General features: G+C 40.3%; 2 protein-coding genes across 30 annotated transcripts in view; both read left to right on the top strand.

Moving 5' to 3' along the window:
- Nucleotides 1-189: 189 nt before the first annotated feature.
- LOC110522097 (heterogeneous nuclear ribonucleoprotein Q) lies at nt 190-16,751 on the top strand. 23 transcript variants are annotated; one of them, XM_090232475.1, is made up of 13 exons: nt 1,151-1,308; nt 3,561-3,594; nt 7,154-7,174; nt 7,423-7,600; nt 8,383-8,501; nt 8,585-8,692; nt 8,974-9,087; nt 9,363-9,539; nt 9,685-9,820; nt 9,956-10,161; nt 13,104-13,253; nt 13,355-13,476; nt 14,698-15,829. In XM_090232475.1, the coding sequence occupies exons 4-13, from the start codon at nt 7,423-7,425 to the stop codon at nt 15,281-15,283; spliced, it is 1,896 nt and encodes a 631-aa protein (XP_090088601.1). In that variant the 5' UTR covers nt 1,151-1,308; nt 3,561-3,594; nt 7,154-7,174; the 3' UTR covers nt 15,284-15,829. The 23 variants fall into 23 exon arrangements, with proteins under 23 accessions (XP_090088609.1, XP_090088604.1, XP_021455885.2 ...); XM_090232483.1 differs by lacking the exons at nt 3,561-3,594; nt 7,154-7,174 and adding an exon at nt 16,662-16,751 and having other exon boundaries at nt 190-1,308; nt 14,698-15,058; XM_090232478.1 differs by lacking the exons at nt 3,561-3,594; nt 7,154-7,174 and adding an exon at nt 16,659-16,751 and having other exon boundaries at nt 190-1,308; nt 14,698-15,058.
- snx14 (sorting nexin 14) overlaps nt 16,662-18,537 on the top strand; it is a 32,793-nt gene continuing 30,917 nt past the window's right edge. For all 7 annotated transcript variants that reach the window (XM_090232471.1, XM_090232470.1, XM_090232469.1 and 4 more), the window contains exon 1: nt 16,662-16,751. The gene's annotated coding sequence lies outside the window, so the exon portion shown is untranslated. The remainder of the gene's footprint in view (nt 16,752-18,537) is intronic.

Raw genomic sequence — 18,537 nt, 5'->3', positions numbered from 1 at the left:
GTATCACCTTTGGCAGTGATTACAGCTATGTGCCTTTCTGGGTATAACATGCCGGACACGGCATCGGTCCTGTGCGTCGCAAAATACATTTAGAAATCCATGTTATTTAATTATTGTGCAAGCTCTGCGATGCCAAGGGCTAAAATATAACTCCTTTCTATTTCTGACGCAGATCTTGGGCTGAAAATCCTGCCTCTCCCATCTCCTCATTGGTTTATAGAAGCTGGTACCCGCTTGCCATCTCCTCATTGGTTATACCCACGCGGGTGATTGAAAGACGAACTTTGTTGCCGGTTGTCGTGGTAATACTAATGAAAGTATAGATGGATCACCATATAAGTTCAAAGATGAAAAAGCCTGGAAGGAGGAGAGAAGACTAGAAACGATTCGGTTGACCGTTTTATGTGTGGATTAATTGTCGGAGTAGAGGTCCTTGTGCATTTCAGGTAAAATAACAACTCAATGTTTATATCCCAGGACAAATTAGCTAGCAACAGCAAGCTAGCTAAATTGCCATACATGTTTAATGGTTTTCGACCTGTCCCCAAATTAATGTAATTGGTTCAGAGTTTGTTTTGATATTTTAACCTGCGTGTCGTGATCGCGTTTGGTGTAGGGGGACAAAATACATGTATGCACGATAAACGCGCGGTTTAGGTTTGGTGTAAGAGCATTCCAAACCTGGATTGTACAACATTTGGCCATTCTATAATCAAGCTCGGTCAAATTGGTTGTTGATCATTGCTAGACAAACATTTTCAGGTATTGCCACGTTTTAAGTCAAAGCTAACTTGGTAAGCAACTCCCGTTTAGATTTGGCCTTCTGTTTTAGGTTATTGTCCTGTTGAAAGGTGAATTCATCTCCCAGTGTCTGGTGGAAAGCAGACTGTACTAGGTTAACCTTTAGGATTTTGCCTGTGGTGGGGTTACACCTACATTTATTTAGGCTTGCCATAACAAAAATGGGTTAAATTGATTTCAGACATTCCAGCTTTTCATTTAAGCAATATGTCAAAACAAATTCCACTAACATTTTGGGGTATTGTGTATAGGTCAGTGACAAAAAAATAACTTAAATCTGAAATGAAGATCAAAAACTAATTTTTTTCATTATTTAGTCAGTTTTGACTTTGTGGCTGAGGTAACTAGTGACAACACACTCGCATCTACAGTCAAGTAGCCGCCATTTTTCATTATCCGGACAGGAGCCTGACCTAACCTTATGCCGGGAATCGTAGTTTTTTTTTTTTTTAAACACCCTGAAACCAGACAAAATCAGCAACGTGCAACTTGGTGAACTATCGAATGGTAAGTATTTACATGGTGTTAACTGGTGAATTCACGCGGATAGGTGACTTTTGATCTAGCTGTATTTTTAAAACAATGTGGAAAGTGGTTAGCTAGCTAAGTAACGTTAAACGTTACTCCTAAGAGTCCTACTCGACATTTTGAAAATTAATTCCAGAGTTGGCTAGTTATTTTGCGCCTGGAGACCAGGCCGGCGCCAATGGAGTAGATCCACTAGCGTTGCGGAAGCGGTGAGACATTGCAGACGTGAAACGCATGACAAAGGTTAATTAACGTTTGCTAGCTAACGTTAACTTGTTATTCGCTTTAGCTAGTAACCGGTTACGTAGAACTATGGCTACGCGGCGTGGATGTCTCGCATGGGCTGGTTAACGGGATTGCAAACACTGAAGTCTTAACATAGTTAGCTAAGTCGTTAACATTTAACTGACATTCAAGCATTTCTTGGCAACTATTTAACTAGCGTTAATTGTTTCCAGGTACAGTAACGTTTTCTAACGTAGTTAAACTGCACTGGTTGGCTTGTTTAACAATGCATAGGAAGCTAATTAAGTAGCTTGTGCACAAAAGCACGTGTAACGTTAACCACTAAGTAACTAGCTGGTTCTGCTCGAATTGGTAGTCCAACAACTCAAACCAAATGTTAGTTAGCTAACTGAATGTAGTTAATGGTAAACAAATGACTCCCAATTTAGTTAAGTATTAATATGTTCAGTATAATGCCTGGTGTCCTGACAAATTGTTCAGGCCCTTTAGTAGCTAGCTAAAACAAGACCATCGACGCAACATAACTGATGGCTTTTATCATAACGTTAGCCATTTGTCTTCATTGTAGTAGTTTCGTGATTAGCATGAGCATAGGCGGGTTGATTTGTCACCTGTGCACTAAACTTGCCAGGACAATTAATTAAATGCTTATTTGTATGCAATGTTGCCTGGAAACCTAACGTTGAATTACATTGAATTCTATGTTGGACAGAAATTAGCTTTTGAATCAGTTTCGAATGTTGAATAAAATTATATTTTAACATACTTTACCGGTTGGTATTTGTGCCATTTACGAATGTATAATTACATCAACTTTTCAGAGCGCTGGTAGTGCATTCAGATTCTAGAGGCTAAAGAAACGCACACCTATTTAGGCGAGGTGCTGGCTAGGGGAGTGGAACACTTTTTTTTAATTAAGGAGAGCCTCACAATCTAGGAGCTCAGATGCAAAAATATTTATGGCTAACGTTTCGACAGACAAGCTGTCTTCATCAGGGTATAATGACAACACTGCGGGATGACTCATATAGTGTCAAAAGACACACGGGTCTGTAATAATGGCCGGGTGTGGCCTGATATCATTGGTTAATTTTCATATTAAAATAGCATACAAAAAACAAATGGATAGTGTACGATCATAGATACAATTTGTCTACATAAGCCTACAAACATTTACAATAGCATAATCACAAGAATGGCTTCAGATAAAAGTCTACGTTGAGACCGAAGGGAGCAAGGGTTTTTAAATTACAGATCCAAGCAGCCTTTCGTTTTAACAATAAATTGTCGAGATCACCCCCTTTCCTAGGGAGGGTGACATGTTCGATGCCAATATAAAGTAGAGACTAAATCGAGTGGTTTTCTTCCAAAAAAGTGGGCCGCAACTGGGTAAGTCGAGCTTTTGCGCCTAATGGTGCTACGATGCTCCAAGATACATACTTTTAATTTGCGCTTTGTTTTACCCACATCATTTTTTACTACAAGGACAAGTTATAAGATAAATAACTGCCTCAGTGGAGCATGTGATAACACCTTTGGTTGGGATCTGTTTCTCTGTTTGGGGGTGTTTGAAGGATCTACATTTATAAGTGCCATTACATTGAGCACAGCCATTACACTTGTAGTTTCCATCCAGTAAGGGAGCAAATACACGTTGTGCAGGGATATCTTGGGGTGGTAAATCAGGGTTTACCAGTTGATCTCTGAGGTTTCTGCCCCGCGAGAATACGGGGGCAGAAACCACATTACTGATACAATCGTGTGTGTGTTTTTTTTTACACCTTTTATTTAATCTTTATTTAACTAGGCAAGTCAGTTAAGAACACATTCTTATTTTCAATGATGGCCAAGGAACGGTGGGTTAACTGTCTTGTTCAGGGGCAGAACGACAGATTTTTACCTTGTCAGCTCTGGGATTCAATCTTGCAACCTTACAGTTAACAGTCCAGCGCACTAACCACCTGCCTCTCATTGCACTCCACGAGGAGCCTGCCTGTTACGCGAATGCAGTAAGCCAAGGTAAGTTGCTAGCTAGCATTAAACTTATCTTATAAAAAACAATCAATCATAATCACTAGTTAACTACACATGGTTGATGATATTACTAGTTTATCTAGCGTGTCCTGCGTTGCATATAATCGATGTGGTGTGTATTCGTGAAAAAGGACTGTCCTTGCTCCAATGTGTACCTAACCATAAACACCAATGCCTTTCTTAACCTCTTTGGGATCGTTCGGCACGCTAGCGTCCCACCTCGCCAACAGCCAGTGAAATTGCAGGGTGCCAAATTCAAAGCAGAAATCTCATAATTACAAGTATTTTACACCATTTTAAAGATACACTTCTCATTAATCCAACCACAGTGCCCGATTTCAAAAAGGCTTTTCGGCGAAAGCAGAACATATCATTCATTTATGTTAGGTCAGCAATTAGTCACAGAAAGCATTCAGCCATTTTCCAACCAAAGAGGTCACAAAAAGCAGAAATATAGATAAAATTAATCACTAACCTTTGATCTTCATCAGATGACACTCCCAGGACTCAATGTTACACAATACGTGTATGTTTTGTTCTATCAAGTTCATATTTTTATCCAAAAAACCTCAGTTTACATTGGCGCCATGTTCAGAACTGCCTCCAAAACATCCAGAGAAACTGCAGAGAGCCATATCAAATAACCTAAATACTCATCATAAACTTTGATGAAAGATACATGTTTTTACATAGAATTAAAGATAAACTTGTTCTTAATGCAACCGCGGTGTCAGATTTCAAAAAAGCTTTACGGCAAAGCACAATATTCAATAATCTGAGAACAGCGTTCTGCCACAAAAGTAAGCCATACAGTTACCCGCCAAATTGTGAAGTCAACAAAAGTCATAAATAGCATTATAAATCTTCACTTACCTTTGCTGATCTTCGTCGGAATGCACTCCCAGAACTCCCACTTCCACAATAAATGTTTGTTTTGTTCGATTACGTCCATATTTATGTCCAAATACCTCCATTTGTTCGCGTGTTTAGTTCACTATTCCAAAGGCACAATGTGCAAGCGCAAAATCCAGACAAAAAGTCAAGAGTTCCATTACAGTTTGTAGAAACATGTCAAACAATGTTTACAATCAATCCTTAGGGTCTTTTTATAATAAATCTTCCATAATATTCCAACCGGACAGTAGCGTATTCATTACAGAGGAAAAAGAAGGAACGGCGTGACCGTGCAGTAAACAACTGATTGGCCTCAGCCTAGTCCACTTGTTGAAACAGCTCTTATTTGACACCCTTCCACAATAGAAGCCTCAAACAACTTTCTAAAGACTGTTGACATCTGCTGGAAGCCTTGGGAAGTGCAATCTGCCTATCCAATATGCTGTGTCTATGGGGCCAATCACTTAAATGGAACTACAAACCTCAGATTTCCCACTTCCGGGTTGGATTTGTCTCAGGTTTTTGCCTGCCATATGAGTTCTGTTATACTCACAGACAGTTTTCAGAGTGTTTTTCTATCCAATACTACTAATAATTTTAGCATCTGGGACAGAGTAGCAGGCAGTTTACTCTGGGCACTTTATTCATCCAAGCTACTCAATACTGCCCCCCTGTCACCAAGAAGTTAAAATCAATACACAGAAGTATATATTTTGAAACCTGCATATTTAGCTAAAAGAAATCCAGGTTAGCAGGCAATATTAACCAGGTGAAATTGTGTCCCTTCTCTTGCGTTCATTGCACGCACAGTCAGGGTATATGCAACAGTTTGGGCTGCCTAATTTGCCAGAATTTTACGTAATTATGACATGACATTGAAGGTTGTGCAATGTAACAGGAATATTTAGACTAATGGATGCCACCCCTTAGATAAAATACGGGACGGTTCCGTATTTCACTGAAAGAATTAACGTCTTGTTTTCGAGATGATAGTTTCCGGATTCGGCCATATTAATGACCTAAGGCTCGTATTTCTTTGTGTTATTATGTTATAACTAAGTCTATGATTTGATAGAGCAGTCTGACTGAGCAATGGTAGGCACCAGCAGGCTCGTAAGCATTTATTCTAACAGCACTTTTGTGCGTTTTACCAGCAGCTCGTCACTGTGCTTCAAGCATTGCACTGTTTATGACTTTAAGCCCATTAACTCCCGAGATTAGGCTGGTGTAATCAATGTGAAATGGCTAGCTATTTAGTGGGGTGTGCGCTAATAGCATTTCAAACGTCACTCGCTCTGAGACTTGGAGTAGTTGTTCCCCTTGCTCTGCATGGGTAACGCTGCTTCGAGTGTGGCTGTTGTCGATGTGTTCCTGGTTTGAGCCCAGGTAGGGGCGAGGAGAGGGACGGAAGCTATAACGTTACTGTTACACTGGCAATACTAAAGTGCCTATAAGAACATCCAATAGTCAAAGGCTAATGAAATACAAATGGTATAGAGAGAAATAGTCCTATAAATACTATATTAACTACAACCTAAAACCTTTTACCTGGGAATATTGAAGACTCATGGTAAAAGGAACCACCAGCTTTCAAATGTTCTCATGTTCTGAGCAAGGAACTTAAACGTTAGCTTTCTTACATGGCACATATCGCACTTTTACTTTCTTCTCCAACACTTTGTTTTTGCATTATTTAAACCAAATTGAACGTTTCATTATTTATTTGAGGCTAAATGTATTTTATTGATGTATTATATTAAGTGTTCATTCAGTTGTTGTAACTGTCATTATTACAAATACATTTTAACAAATCGGCCGATTAATCGGTATTGGCTTTTTTTGGTCCTCCAATAATCGGTATTGGCGTTGAAAAATCATAATCGGTCAACCTCTACTTTGAACAGTGGGTAGTTAGAACACAAGAATGCTTATTTTTGCAAGACTGACCTTGAAAAAGGTTATGTTTTGTTTTGAATTTTCTCAGTGGCATCATTTTTGTACCCCCCCTTGAATTTTCTTTGGTCTCAGCCATATTTCTGTCAATCTGATTGTTTTTTACAAATTCTTTTGATTTGACAAAATTGGCTGTAGGGCAAACTGTTTTTCAAGGGAAGTGGGTGACAACTATCAGCCCTCAACAAACTTACGATCGGTAGGTTTCCTGTAAAGATCAGTGTATAGAACATTATCTTCACACAAGATCAGAAGATCAAGAAAACGAATTTGACATGTATCAGATTGCATAGTAAATCTCAGATGCTCAGAACAGTAGTTAAGAAAAGCATGGAAAGCCTGGAGCTGTTTTGCATCACCACTCCACAGGACAATAATATCATCAATATACCGTTTCCAAATACTGATGTTAGGCAAGAAAACATTTTTGAGAGGATTGAAAATAGACTGTTTCGCCATGTAACCCACATACAAATTAGCATAGTTAGGAGCCATGGGGGATCCCATAGCAGTATCATTCACCTGAAAGCTTGCGCACAATATAAAAGACATATGCAGGAGATGCATGCATACTTGTCGAGCTCGTTTACATGGTTCTGTGCATGCTTCAGAGATCTGAAGACTACCAGCACTTTACAGAGTTGATGTAATTGTACATTCCTGTGAATATATTGTCTTACATTGCTGCCGCCAAAAGGATCAACTGCACAGACAAACGGTAAAGTACGTTAAAATATAATTTTTATTAAACACTCTGGCTTGTAGAGGGAGGAAACTTTCCCGAGTCAAACACAAATTTCTGCCCGACATAATATTCAATGCAATTCAACTTCGGATTTCCAGGCAAGCAATGATGTTATGCCTGAAAGTTATGTTTTGCTTATTTGAATTGGCTAAGTGCAGTAGGTGCTTAACTGTTATTGGAACAGTCATTCAAATAATTTTACTCATCATTGCATTAAACAGATGGCGACCGATCAGACGACTGATCATGTAAATGGGAATAGTACAGAGGAACCAATAGACATAACTGAAGTGGACACAACTACAGCTGAAGTTATCCATTCAGACAATTTCCAGACTTTATTAGATGCTGGTTTACCACAGAAAGTTGCAGAAAAACTAGATGCAATTTACATAGCAGGTGAGTGCATGTTAAGCATAACCTAACTTTTTTTGTTGTCATGTTCTTCCTTTTTAGTTTGTATTTCTATTAGAAACTTCTATTTATTTACCTTAGCAACTTTGTGTGATATATTTACAAACTAAGCTATCCCCACCATAACAAAGAACTGTGAATTTGATTCCATTGTGTTTGGGTAGAGTTAGCCATAGCAAAGCTCGCTAACACTAATTCTGCTAATAGGTTATGCATGTATAAACTACACATTGACACATCCAGCCCAAAGCGGGAGCTTTAAAATATGCTTTGTAGTTGCCAACCAAAGTTCCGAAGCATGTCTTTATTTAAGGATGGGGGTGTTGTGTTGTCTTGATATGGTCTCCGGGGGGAGCAAAAGAAAAGCGTAGTGGGGGTGTTCAGATGTCTGAATTGACTTGTGCATGTACAGCTGACCTGGTTCATGCAGTAGGATTAATGCTTTGGGTGTGGGTGCTGTTAGCAAGATACTTTTCCCCTCCTTTGATTAGCTTGTTCATGTGCATTTCCTTGGTTTCTGTAAGCATAAATCATTATTCTTCATATTTTATAATGTACAACTAGCCTGTCTGGTTACTATTTCTAGCAATGTTGACAATTTTGGGGGGTTTTGGTTGTCCACATGATGATCTCTATACTCAAATACTGGAGCAACTCAACATTGCTGTGATGGTTTACCGCTAAGATCTGATTGGACATAATCCCATGAGTTCTTTGTGATTTCATTGGCAAACAGTGGTTATATTTGAAATGTCACCCTTCTACAGGCTTGGTATCGCACAGTGACCTAGATGAAAGGGCTATTGAAGCATTGAAAGAATTTAACGAAGAAGGTGCTCTACAAGTCCTGCTTGAATTTAAGGAAAGTGATCTGTCGCACGTGCAAGTAAGTGGCCACTGCGTTACACTTAGTTGAGGATGATTTAATGAAACGCAGGGAGTACTAAAAGCTTAAACTTTCCTTTTCAGAACAAAAGTGCCTTCCTCTGTGGAGTAATGAAGACTTATAGACAGAGGGAGAAGCAAGGAACCAAAGTTTCAGATTCCACGAAAGGACCAGATGAGGCGAAAATAAAAGTATGTCAACACCAGGAATGAAGCTTACTCTTTGTAGAGATGAAGGCATGCCTCTTTTCCAATATCTTGGCATAGCCAATTGTAAGAGTCTTGCTCATTTGTTGGCATACTTGATCTTGACTTAGCTCGTCTGAGTATTATACCACTGTTACAAAAGTCTGTCAGTTTAGGCTACGCGGTCACATTTTTTGCATAGCTGATTTATTGTGGTTGTGTGAAAATCAAGCGGTGTCTGTGTGTGGTTACAGTAACATTAAATATTTTTATTTTGATAATGACAGGCTCTGCTTGATAGAACCATCTATACACTTGATGTGACAACGGGTCAGCGGAAGTATGGAGGCCCCCCCCCAGAGTCTGTGTATTCAGGTGCTCAACCCACTATTGGAACAGAGGTACGGTCTTTATCTTTCAGTGAACAAACACTTTAGAATAAGACCATCAAATGTCGACAAATCTCTGTTTGGCCTTATGATGACGTTTGTAATTCTGGAGTGACTCTTGTTGCACTGAGAGCTTACCGCTAAGATCTGACTGGGCCAAATCAAACATTTTTTCCCCGCTCTCGTCTCTTTGATTCCCATAAATATTTTACATTTCCAGAACTGACCACTTTCTTAGCTGCTCACAAATGTTTTTTCATGACTTGTTTCATGACCTCCCTTTGCAGATATTTGTTGGGAAAATTCCTCGAGACTTGTTTGAGGATGAGCTGGTGCCCCTCTTTGAGAAGGCGGGACCTATCTGGGATCTACGTCTAATGATGGACCCCCTGAGTGGCTTGAACAGGGGCTACGCCTTTGTCACCTTCTGCACTAAAGAGGCTGCCTCGGAGGCTGTAAACCTGGTCAGTGTCTCCCCATGCTTCCAGTTATGGTCTGTCTCTTCAGCCTTATCAGTCAGTTTGGAAGTATGAACTTTGGCATAGTCTGTGCCATGGCTGTTTCATATTTATCCTTGTCACACTGGTTGATGAGTTCCTCCTTCCCCAGTGTAATAATCATGAAATACGCCCCGGCAAACACATTGGAGTGTGTATATCTGTTGCCAATAACCGGCTGTTCGTCGGCTCCATCCCTAAGAGTAAAATGAAAGAACAGATTGTGGAGGAGTTTGCTAAAGTCACAGGTAAGAAAGATCTTTGTTGATGGGTGAGATAAATCAAATGAAAAGTACCTTTGTCAACGACATGTCTTGTAGTTGTAACTAAATACATGATCACATTTTGCTCAAACCTCGCTTAACTTTTTCTATTTCTAACAGAGGGTCTTAATGATGTCATACTGTACCATCAGCCAGATGACAAAAAGAAGAACAGAGGTTTTTGCTTTTTGGAATACGAGGACCATAAAACTGCTGCTCAGGCCAGACGCAGGCTAATGAGTGGCAAGGTGAAAGTGTGGGGGAACGTGGTTACTGTGGAATGGGCAGACCCCATCGAGGACCCAGATCCAGAGGTTATGGCCAAGGTAAGTGATCTGCTGACTACAAAGTGATGAAACACTGGAGAAACAAGGTGTTATGTCCCAAAGGGCACACTATTCCCTATATAGTGCACTGCTTTTGACCAGGGCCCATTGGACCTGCTCAAAAGTAGTGCACTATATACAGTGCCTTCAGAAAGTATTCATACCCCTCGACTTATTCCACATTTTGTTACAGCCTGAATTCAAAATGGATTAAATATATTTCTCACCCATCTGCACACAATAACCCATAATGACAAAGTGAAAACACATTTTTAGAAATGTTTGCAAATGTATTGAAAATGAAAGCCGTTATAACATTTACATATGTAGTCGCACCCATGTTAGAATCACATGTTAGAATCACCGTTTTTCTGGGTAAGTCTCGTAAGAGCTTTGCAAATCAAAATCAAATCAAATGTATTTACAGTGCCTTGCGAAAGTATTCGGCCCCCTTGAACTTTGCGACCTTTTGCCACATTTCAGGCTTCAAACATAAAGATATAAAACTGTATTTTTTGGTGAAGAATCAACAACAAGTGGGACACAATCATGAAGTGGAACGACATTTATTGGATATTTCAAACTTTTTTAACAAATCAAAAACTGAAAAATTGGGCGTGCAAAATTATTCAGCCCCTTTACTTTCAGTGCAGCAAACTCTTTCCAGAAGTTCAGTGAGGATCTCTGAATGATCCAATGTTGACCTAAATGACTAATGATGATAAATACAATCCACCTGTGTGTAATCAAGTCTCCGTATAAATGCACCTGCACTGTGATAGTCTCAGAGGTCCGTTAAAAGCGCAGAGAGCATCATGAAGAACAAGGAACACACCAGGCAGGTCCGAGATACTGTTGTGAAGAAGTTTAAAGCCGGATTTGGATACAAAAAGATTTCCCAAGCTTTAAATATCCCAAGGAGCACTGTGCAAGCGATAATATTGAAATGGAAGGAGTATCAGACCACTGCAAATCTACCAAGACCTGGCCGTCCCTCTAAACTTTCAGCTCATACAAGGAGAAGACTGATCAGAGATGCAGCCAAGAGGCCCATGATCACTCTGGATGAACTGCAGAGATCTACAGCTGAGGTGGGAGACTCTGTCCATAGGACGACAATCAGTCGTATATTGCACAAATCTGGCCTTTATGGAAGAGTGGCAAGAAGAAAGCCATTTCTTAAAGATATCCATAAAAAGTGTTGTTTAAAGTTTGCCACAAGCCACCTGGGAGACACACCAAACATGTGGAAGAAGGTGCTCTGGTCAGATGAAACCAAAATTGAACTTTTTGGCAACAATGCAAAACGTTATGTTTGGCGTAAAAGCAACACAGCTGAAAACACCATCCCCACTGTCAAACATGGTGGTGGCAGCATCATGGTTTGGGCCTGCTTTTCTTCAGCAGGGACAGGGAAGATGGTTAAAATTGATGGGAAGATGGATGGAGCCAAATACAGGACCATTCTGGGAAGAAAACCTGATGGAGTCTGCAAAAGACCTGAGACTGGGACGGAGAGTTGTCTTCCAACAAGACAATGATCCAAAACATAAAGCAAAATCTACAATGGAATGGTTCAAAAATAAACATATCCAGGTGTTAGAATGGCCAAGTCAAAATCCAGACCTGAATCCAATCGATAATCTGTGAAAAGAACTGAAAACTGCTGTTCACAAATGCTCTCCATCCAACCTCACTGAGCTCGAGCTGTTTTGCAAGGAGGAATGGGAAAAAATGTCAGTCTCTCGATGTGCAAAACTGATAGAGACATACCCCAAGCGACTTACAGCTGTAATCGCAGCAAAAGGTGGCGCTACAAAGTATTAACTTAAGGGGGGCTGAATAATTTTGCACGCCCAATTTTTCAGTTTTTGATTTGTTAAAAAAGTTTGAAATATCCAATAAATGTCGTTCCACTTCATGATTGTGTCCCACTTGTTGTTGATTCTTCACAAAAAAAGACAGTTTTATATCTTTATGTTTGAAGCCTGAAATGTGGCAAAAGGTCGCAAAGTTCAAGGGGGCCGAATACTTTCGCAAGGCACTGTATATAGCCCTTCGTACATCAGCTGATATCTCAAAGTGCTGTACAGAAACCCAGCCTAAAGCCCCAGACAGCAAGCAATGCAGGTGTAGAAGCACGGTGGCTAGGAAAAACTCCCTGGAAAGGCCAAAACCTAGGAAGAAACCTAGAGAGGAACCAGGCTATGTGGGGTGGCCAGTCCTCTTCTGGCTGTGCCAGGTGGAGATTATAACAGAACATGGCCAAGATGTTCAAATGTTCATAAATGACAAGCATGATCCAATAATAATAAGGCAGAACAGTTGAAACTGGAGCAGCAGCATGGCCAGGTGGACTGGGGACAGGAAGGAGTCATCATGTCAGGTTGTCCTGAGGCATGGTCCTAGGGCTCAGGTCCTCCGAGAAAGAGAAATAAAGAGAGAATTAGAGAGAGCACACTTAAATTCACACAGGACACCGAATAGGACAGGATAAGTACTCCATATATAACAAACTGACCCCAGCCCCCCGACATATAAATTACTGCAGCGTAAATACTGGAGGCTGAAACAGGAGGGGTCAGGAGACACTGGCTTGAACACATGGATTGTACAATATTTGCACATTATTCTTTTTAATATTCTTCAAGCTCTGTCAAGTTGGTTGATCATTGCTGGACAGCCATTTTCAAGTCTTGTCGTAGATTTTCCAGCTGGTTTTAAGTCAACTGTAAGCAACACTGGAGATTTTCATTTGATATATTTCCAACCTGAAGTCTCGCTTTATAGGCTTGCAGTTGATGCTTGATCAACCTTTGATGTCTTTAATTTAACAAAATACAACCACTAGTCTTTGTGGGTGCAGATCACACTGATGCCTGTGTGTAACCCATGTAGTTGAAGTTCTTAACACGTTTCCCATTGTGCATTTCAACCCACAGGTCAAAGTTTTGTTTGTCCGAAACCTTGCGAACAGTGTTACGGAAGAAATACTTGAAAAATCCTTCGGCCAGTTTGGTAAACTGGAGCGAGTGAAAAAGCTGAAAGATTACGCCTTCGTTCATTTTGATGAGAGGGACGCTGCAGTCAAGGTACTTTATATTGAGTGATAATATAATGAGAAAACACTGTGGTAAGTAAATTACATTGTGTACAGTGTAATTGTATGATGACTAGTTTGCCATCTCCACAGGCGTTGGCTCAAATGAATGGCAAAGTTCTGGAAGGAGAGCGCATTGACATAGTCTTTGCAAAGCCCCCTGATCAGAAGAGGAAGGAACGCAAAGCTCAGAGACAAGCAGCCAAAACAAACATGTAAGACAAGGCTTTACAAAATATATTTTTTTGCGCTCCACTTTTCATGGCCCAATTTTAAATTGGTGCATGACTGATTCTAAAGCCTTGTTTACACTGCAGGCCCTAATGTTCAAATCCGTTTTGGAGTACTGACTGTCAAAATGGCAAGGTACAAGTGACCAAATCAAATTTGTGGGTGTTCAGATGGCAGTTATTTGCTGACATGGCTATGTTAGTTGTCATAGTAATGATGGGTGTGTGTGCAGTGGTGTAGGCTGATTTGGCTGTGCTTGTGCTTCCTATCAATCAGAAGTTTTGTAGCAAGCTAAGGTAACAACAATGCCTGCCATGGATGTTTCCCAGTTGCTTTGAAAGTTCAAATAGTGTCGTAGTGTAATAACACTTAAAGCCTTTTAAAATGAGTCATTTTTGGCTAGCCACAGCAGTCAACTATCTAGCTAGGTAGCTGTTTGTCTTTCTAGCACATTCACTCATTTGTTTGTAAACAATTAACAAGCTAGTTACCTACAGTTTGATATTGTCAAACTGTCAACAGAGCAGCTAACAAGCAACAATATATGCCTAGTAACAGTCTAAAAAATAAATATTTATATTTTACCATTCAGAAAAGTCGCATGGCCAGGAATCAGATTTGTATCTGATTTTCAAACCACCTACGAAGGTGGTTTCAAATCAAAGTTTGTCACGTGCGCCGAATACAACGGATGTAGGCCTTACAGTGAAATACTTACTTACAGGCTCTAACCAACAGTGCAAAAAAGGTATTAGGTGAACAATAGTTAAGTAAAGAAATAGTGTAAAGTAACAGTAGCGCGGCTACATACAGGCACCGGTTAGTCGGGCTGATTGAGGTAGTATGTACATGTAGATATGATTAAAGTGACAATGCATATATGATAAACAGAGAGTAGTGTAAAAGAGGGGTTGGCGTGGTGGGTGGCAGGACACAATGCAGATAGCCCGGTTAGCCAATGTACAGGGGCACGTTGGTCGGGCCAATTGAGGTAGTATGTACATGAAGGTTTGAAATGTGTGTTTGAATTATCTGATTTCATGTGATTTTTGGCTGTTCAGACTGCAGGAAAAGTAACCGATTCTAATTGAGTCACTTTAAGCTGCCAGTGTGAACAAGGCTTTAGTGATCAAATCAGAACAATGAGTCCATTTGTGTTCAGTGCCTTGAACATTTTTGCCAGGTTCTGCTTGTTTCTCCCATAGGTATGATGATGATTATTATTACAACTACGGCCCCCCTCAGTTGCCCCCTCCCACAAGAGGCGGCCGGGGTAGGGGAGGTTATTCTTACCCACCCGACTATTATGGCTACGATGATTACGATGATTATTATGGTTCTGATTATCCCAACTACCGCGGGGGATACGACTATGACTACGACTACTACGACTACTACGGCTATGATGACTTTCAGGCTCCCGCTAGAGGAAGAGGTGGCAGAGGTGCACGGGGGGCATCCCCAGCCAGAGGTAGGCCAGGCACTCCCAGGGGAAGAGGTGGCTTTTCCCCGCGTGGTGGTCCAGGATCAAGCAGAGGAGGTGTGCAACAGAGAGGCCGTGGTGGGGTACGTGGTGTGAGGGGTGACCACAGTGGAAATGTAGGAGGAAAGCGCAAAGCTGATGGGTACAACCAGCCAGATTCCAAGCGGTGCCAAACCAATAATCAGAACTGGGGCTCTCAACCCATTGCTCAGCAACCGCTCCAAGGTGGTGATCATTCTGGTAACTATGGTTACAAATCTGACAACCAGGAGTTTTATCAGGATTATTTTGGGCAACAGTGGAAGTAGAACATTAGGGCTTTAATTCCAAATCCTTTTTTTAGACTTGATCTGATTGGCCCTAAATCCATATGGTTGCCTCAGTTTTTTTTCCAATTTGGTGACATCTGGCAAGATGTATCTTGTATATATTTTAATAATTTGCTTGGATTTGAACAGTAGTCACACTTCCAACTGTTTTTGACTAACTGGTTTTTATTTTTTCAAAGTTGATTAATGTGATTTCCATAATCAGGTTTAAAGATTTAAAAATGTGCAATCATGTGATCCAGCTATTTTATTTGGCTGTAGTTTTATGTATGTTTTTAGTGATTCCATGTTTTAAGTAGCTAACAGCAACTAAACTTATTTCTCCTAAACATGTACCTACTTAAAACAAATGAAACCACAATTTGTATGTTACAGAAGATAATGCTAGGAAATGGCGTGTCTTGTAAAAAAGAAGAAAAAAAAGACTAGTCCTATTTATTGGGCTTTACATTTTGGCTTGTATTTTTTTTTGCTATTTGTCTGCTTTAATAAACATACACGCAGAAGTGTACAAAACCTCAAATTGTGTTTCAAATTCATGTTTCGGAAAATTCTCTCTTCAAATTGCCTTCAAATTTAAGGCTCCTTGTGGAAGAAAATAACTAAAGGTTTGCCTATGTTTGCCACATGCAGCAACTTAACATTTTTTATGGCATGCAAAAGTGATCACTTATTTCAGTAGTCGGCATATTCCACAATTCAAGTGTTACGTATGTGTAGAGACATACTCCATTTGAGTTTTTTTTTTAAATTCGAGACCGTATCTCAAACATTCTCAATTTAGATTTCACAATTTCGTAGCCCAAATTAAATGGATTCCCGTTTTAAAGAAATGTCATGAAAAGTGGAGTCTTTCTCCGATGGCCAGTTCAAATGTATCCCTTTGGCTATTAAGAAATTAGTCTGTGAAAATGTTCTTGTCCCCGAAGGCTCTACATAGTCATTGGTAGCCTTAACACTGGTCTTACGTGTTTCTCAATCAAATTGAGCAACGATGGGAATAATTGGCGTGCATCAACTGTCTGTACGTGGTGTTTGTAGTTTGGACATAACCACCAATCTTTCCATATCCCAACCACTTGACTCTGGTCACCTTTTAAAATAACACAGCAAGGCCACTGTTCTGCTCTACCTTTTCCTGACGGCATAGCCTTGTTGCATGTGAAGTTGAAGGGTGTAGAGGTCTTGGTGAATGTCTAGAAACCCCTTTGCTTTTTCCTTACTCAAGTTAATTTGCTTGTCTTTAATGTGAATTGGACTGTGTTCTGTAGTTACTTGTGGGTAGCTAGCTGGATGTTATGTGGTCATCTGTTGTGATCTATCTTCTAATTGCGTCCTTTTGTTACCTGACTAGCAGGGAAAAGTGGTCGAGGCCGGTCCTGACCTGTCACTATGAAGACTGACCTGCTATGTGGGGTTATACTGGAAGCTGCCAATTGAAGTGATGGTAAGGTGAACTCAATGGTCCAATGATATTCCAACTTTACAGGAGCATATCTGCCAGATTAGAAGATAATCAAAAGGGCAAACTCAAGACACTTGTTGCTTGGACTTTTTAGACCGTTGCTGCAAATAGAGTTTTCACACCTCTGAACCTCTCAAAGCTAACGATCCAGGTCATATTCTGCGCATGTTATTTTATGCACACTTTGTAGCTGCTGCTCACACTCCCCTCCCATTTTTCTTTTTACTCACCCTCTTCTGGACCATGCTGATGTAGCCTATGGCTTTCTCATATTTCTGAACAGCTGAAATAACCCCAAAGTATTTGATCTAACGTTCCCCCAAAATATATTAAGGCTATTACAACCATTGTCTGTTGTAACGGATATTGCAGTTGCACAAGCAGGATGCAGTCCTTACACATTCATTCCATTGGAGAAAAAACAGTCAAGTTTTTGTGTGAAGTAGGCTAATGCTTTATAGTCATATCGTAGCCACTAGCCAGAGTTCCTGGCGGCGGCGGGGGGGGGGGGAACACTACTACTTTGACTGCCTGTCTGCCTCCTGCTTAGCCAATGCTTGTGATGAGAAAATAACATTAAATCGCTAATTAGACTGCGTCTCTGTGTCTTGCTTGTGTTTCATATGCTGCCTAAATAGCTGCATAGAACTAGAACTCCCCACTTGAGTTTTGCTTTGGGGCAAAAAATGATCTGCGTTTCAACCACACCCAGACCCTACTAACTACTATTTTGCTTTTCAATGATAATGCAAGTACTGCATGAGTAAGCGTCCTAGCTGTTCCAACTCTGGACAGGTGAGCATGTATTTTGACCCGTAACCAGTGTCTGACAATGGGCGAGTGTTTTGCATCGCCCGGCGTGCTATTATTGCTTGTGTCATATGCTGCCATATCGATGATTGCTGGAAAAAATAACTATAGCCAATGTTTGCGATGAGAAAATAATATTAAATCACTATTTTGACTGCCTGTGTGTCTTGCTCGTGTTTGATATTCTTGCCTAAGTAGCTGCATGTTAACTCAGCAGCTAAAAAGAACATGGACTTGCTAGACTGCTTATGTTTGCAACAGACAACTGTTCCAACCGACACAGTTTGTACAAAGCATGATGGCTGCATGTAACACCCCTCCTGAAAATAATTACATGAAGTCACGCTTGAGGCATGGAAAGCATAGTTTGAACATGTTGACCATGTCTTAAGCATAGACAAAAAAAACATATGTATATAGTGTAGGCTACAACATTAAGTGGAAGCAGCAGTGGAACACTGAGCAGACACTACTGTGGGCAGCAAGTTACGTAAAAAAATAAATACTGCACATGTGCAGAAAGCTCATTATCCACGGCAAGTGTGGTTCCAGAAAATCCAAATCCAAAACCACAGCCATGCCATTGTTATTATAAGCTTGCCACCTCCCCCATGTCTCCAAGGAATATGCCATTTTAAAATGACTATTGAAGATGTTGAGTTCCCAGTGGAATGTTCATCCCAAAATGTAGTTATGCCTTTTGCACTTTGTCTAAGTTTGAAGTGGCTCAGAGGAGCTTGACACCAATGTATATTTTGATGCATAATGCAGCTTTACAATGGAATATACCTATTTAATTCTGTTTTGGTTGGTTTTAATATAATGTTTAGGAGGGTTTTAGGTTTAACCAACTGGCATAACGGTCAGGCATTCCAGGAAAGTGGTTATTTTCAGAACTTGTCTTTAAAGGGTTGGTTAAATACCTCCAGTACAGAGGATAAAACTGCCCTGTCTACTG

This window comes from Oncorhynchus mykiss, chromosome 4 (assembly GCF_057628025.1).
Source record: "Oncorhynchus mykiss isolate SJ-2025 chromosome 4, ASM5762802v1, whole genome shotgun sequence".
Taxonomy (NCBI): Eukaryota; Metazoa; Chordata; class Actinopteri; order Salmoniformes; family Salmonidae; genus Oncorhynchus; species Oncorhynchus mykiss.
This window is presented reverse-complemented; position numbering and strand designations above follow the sequence as displayed.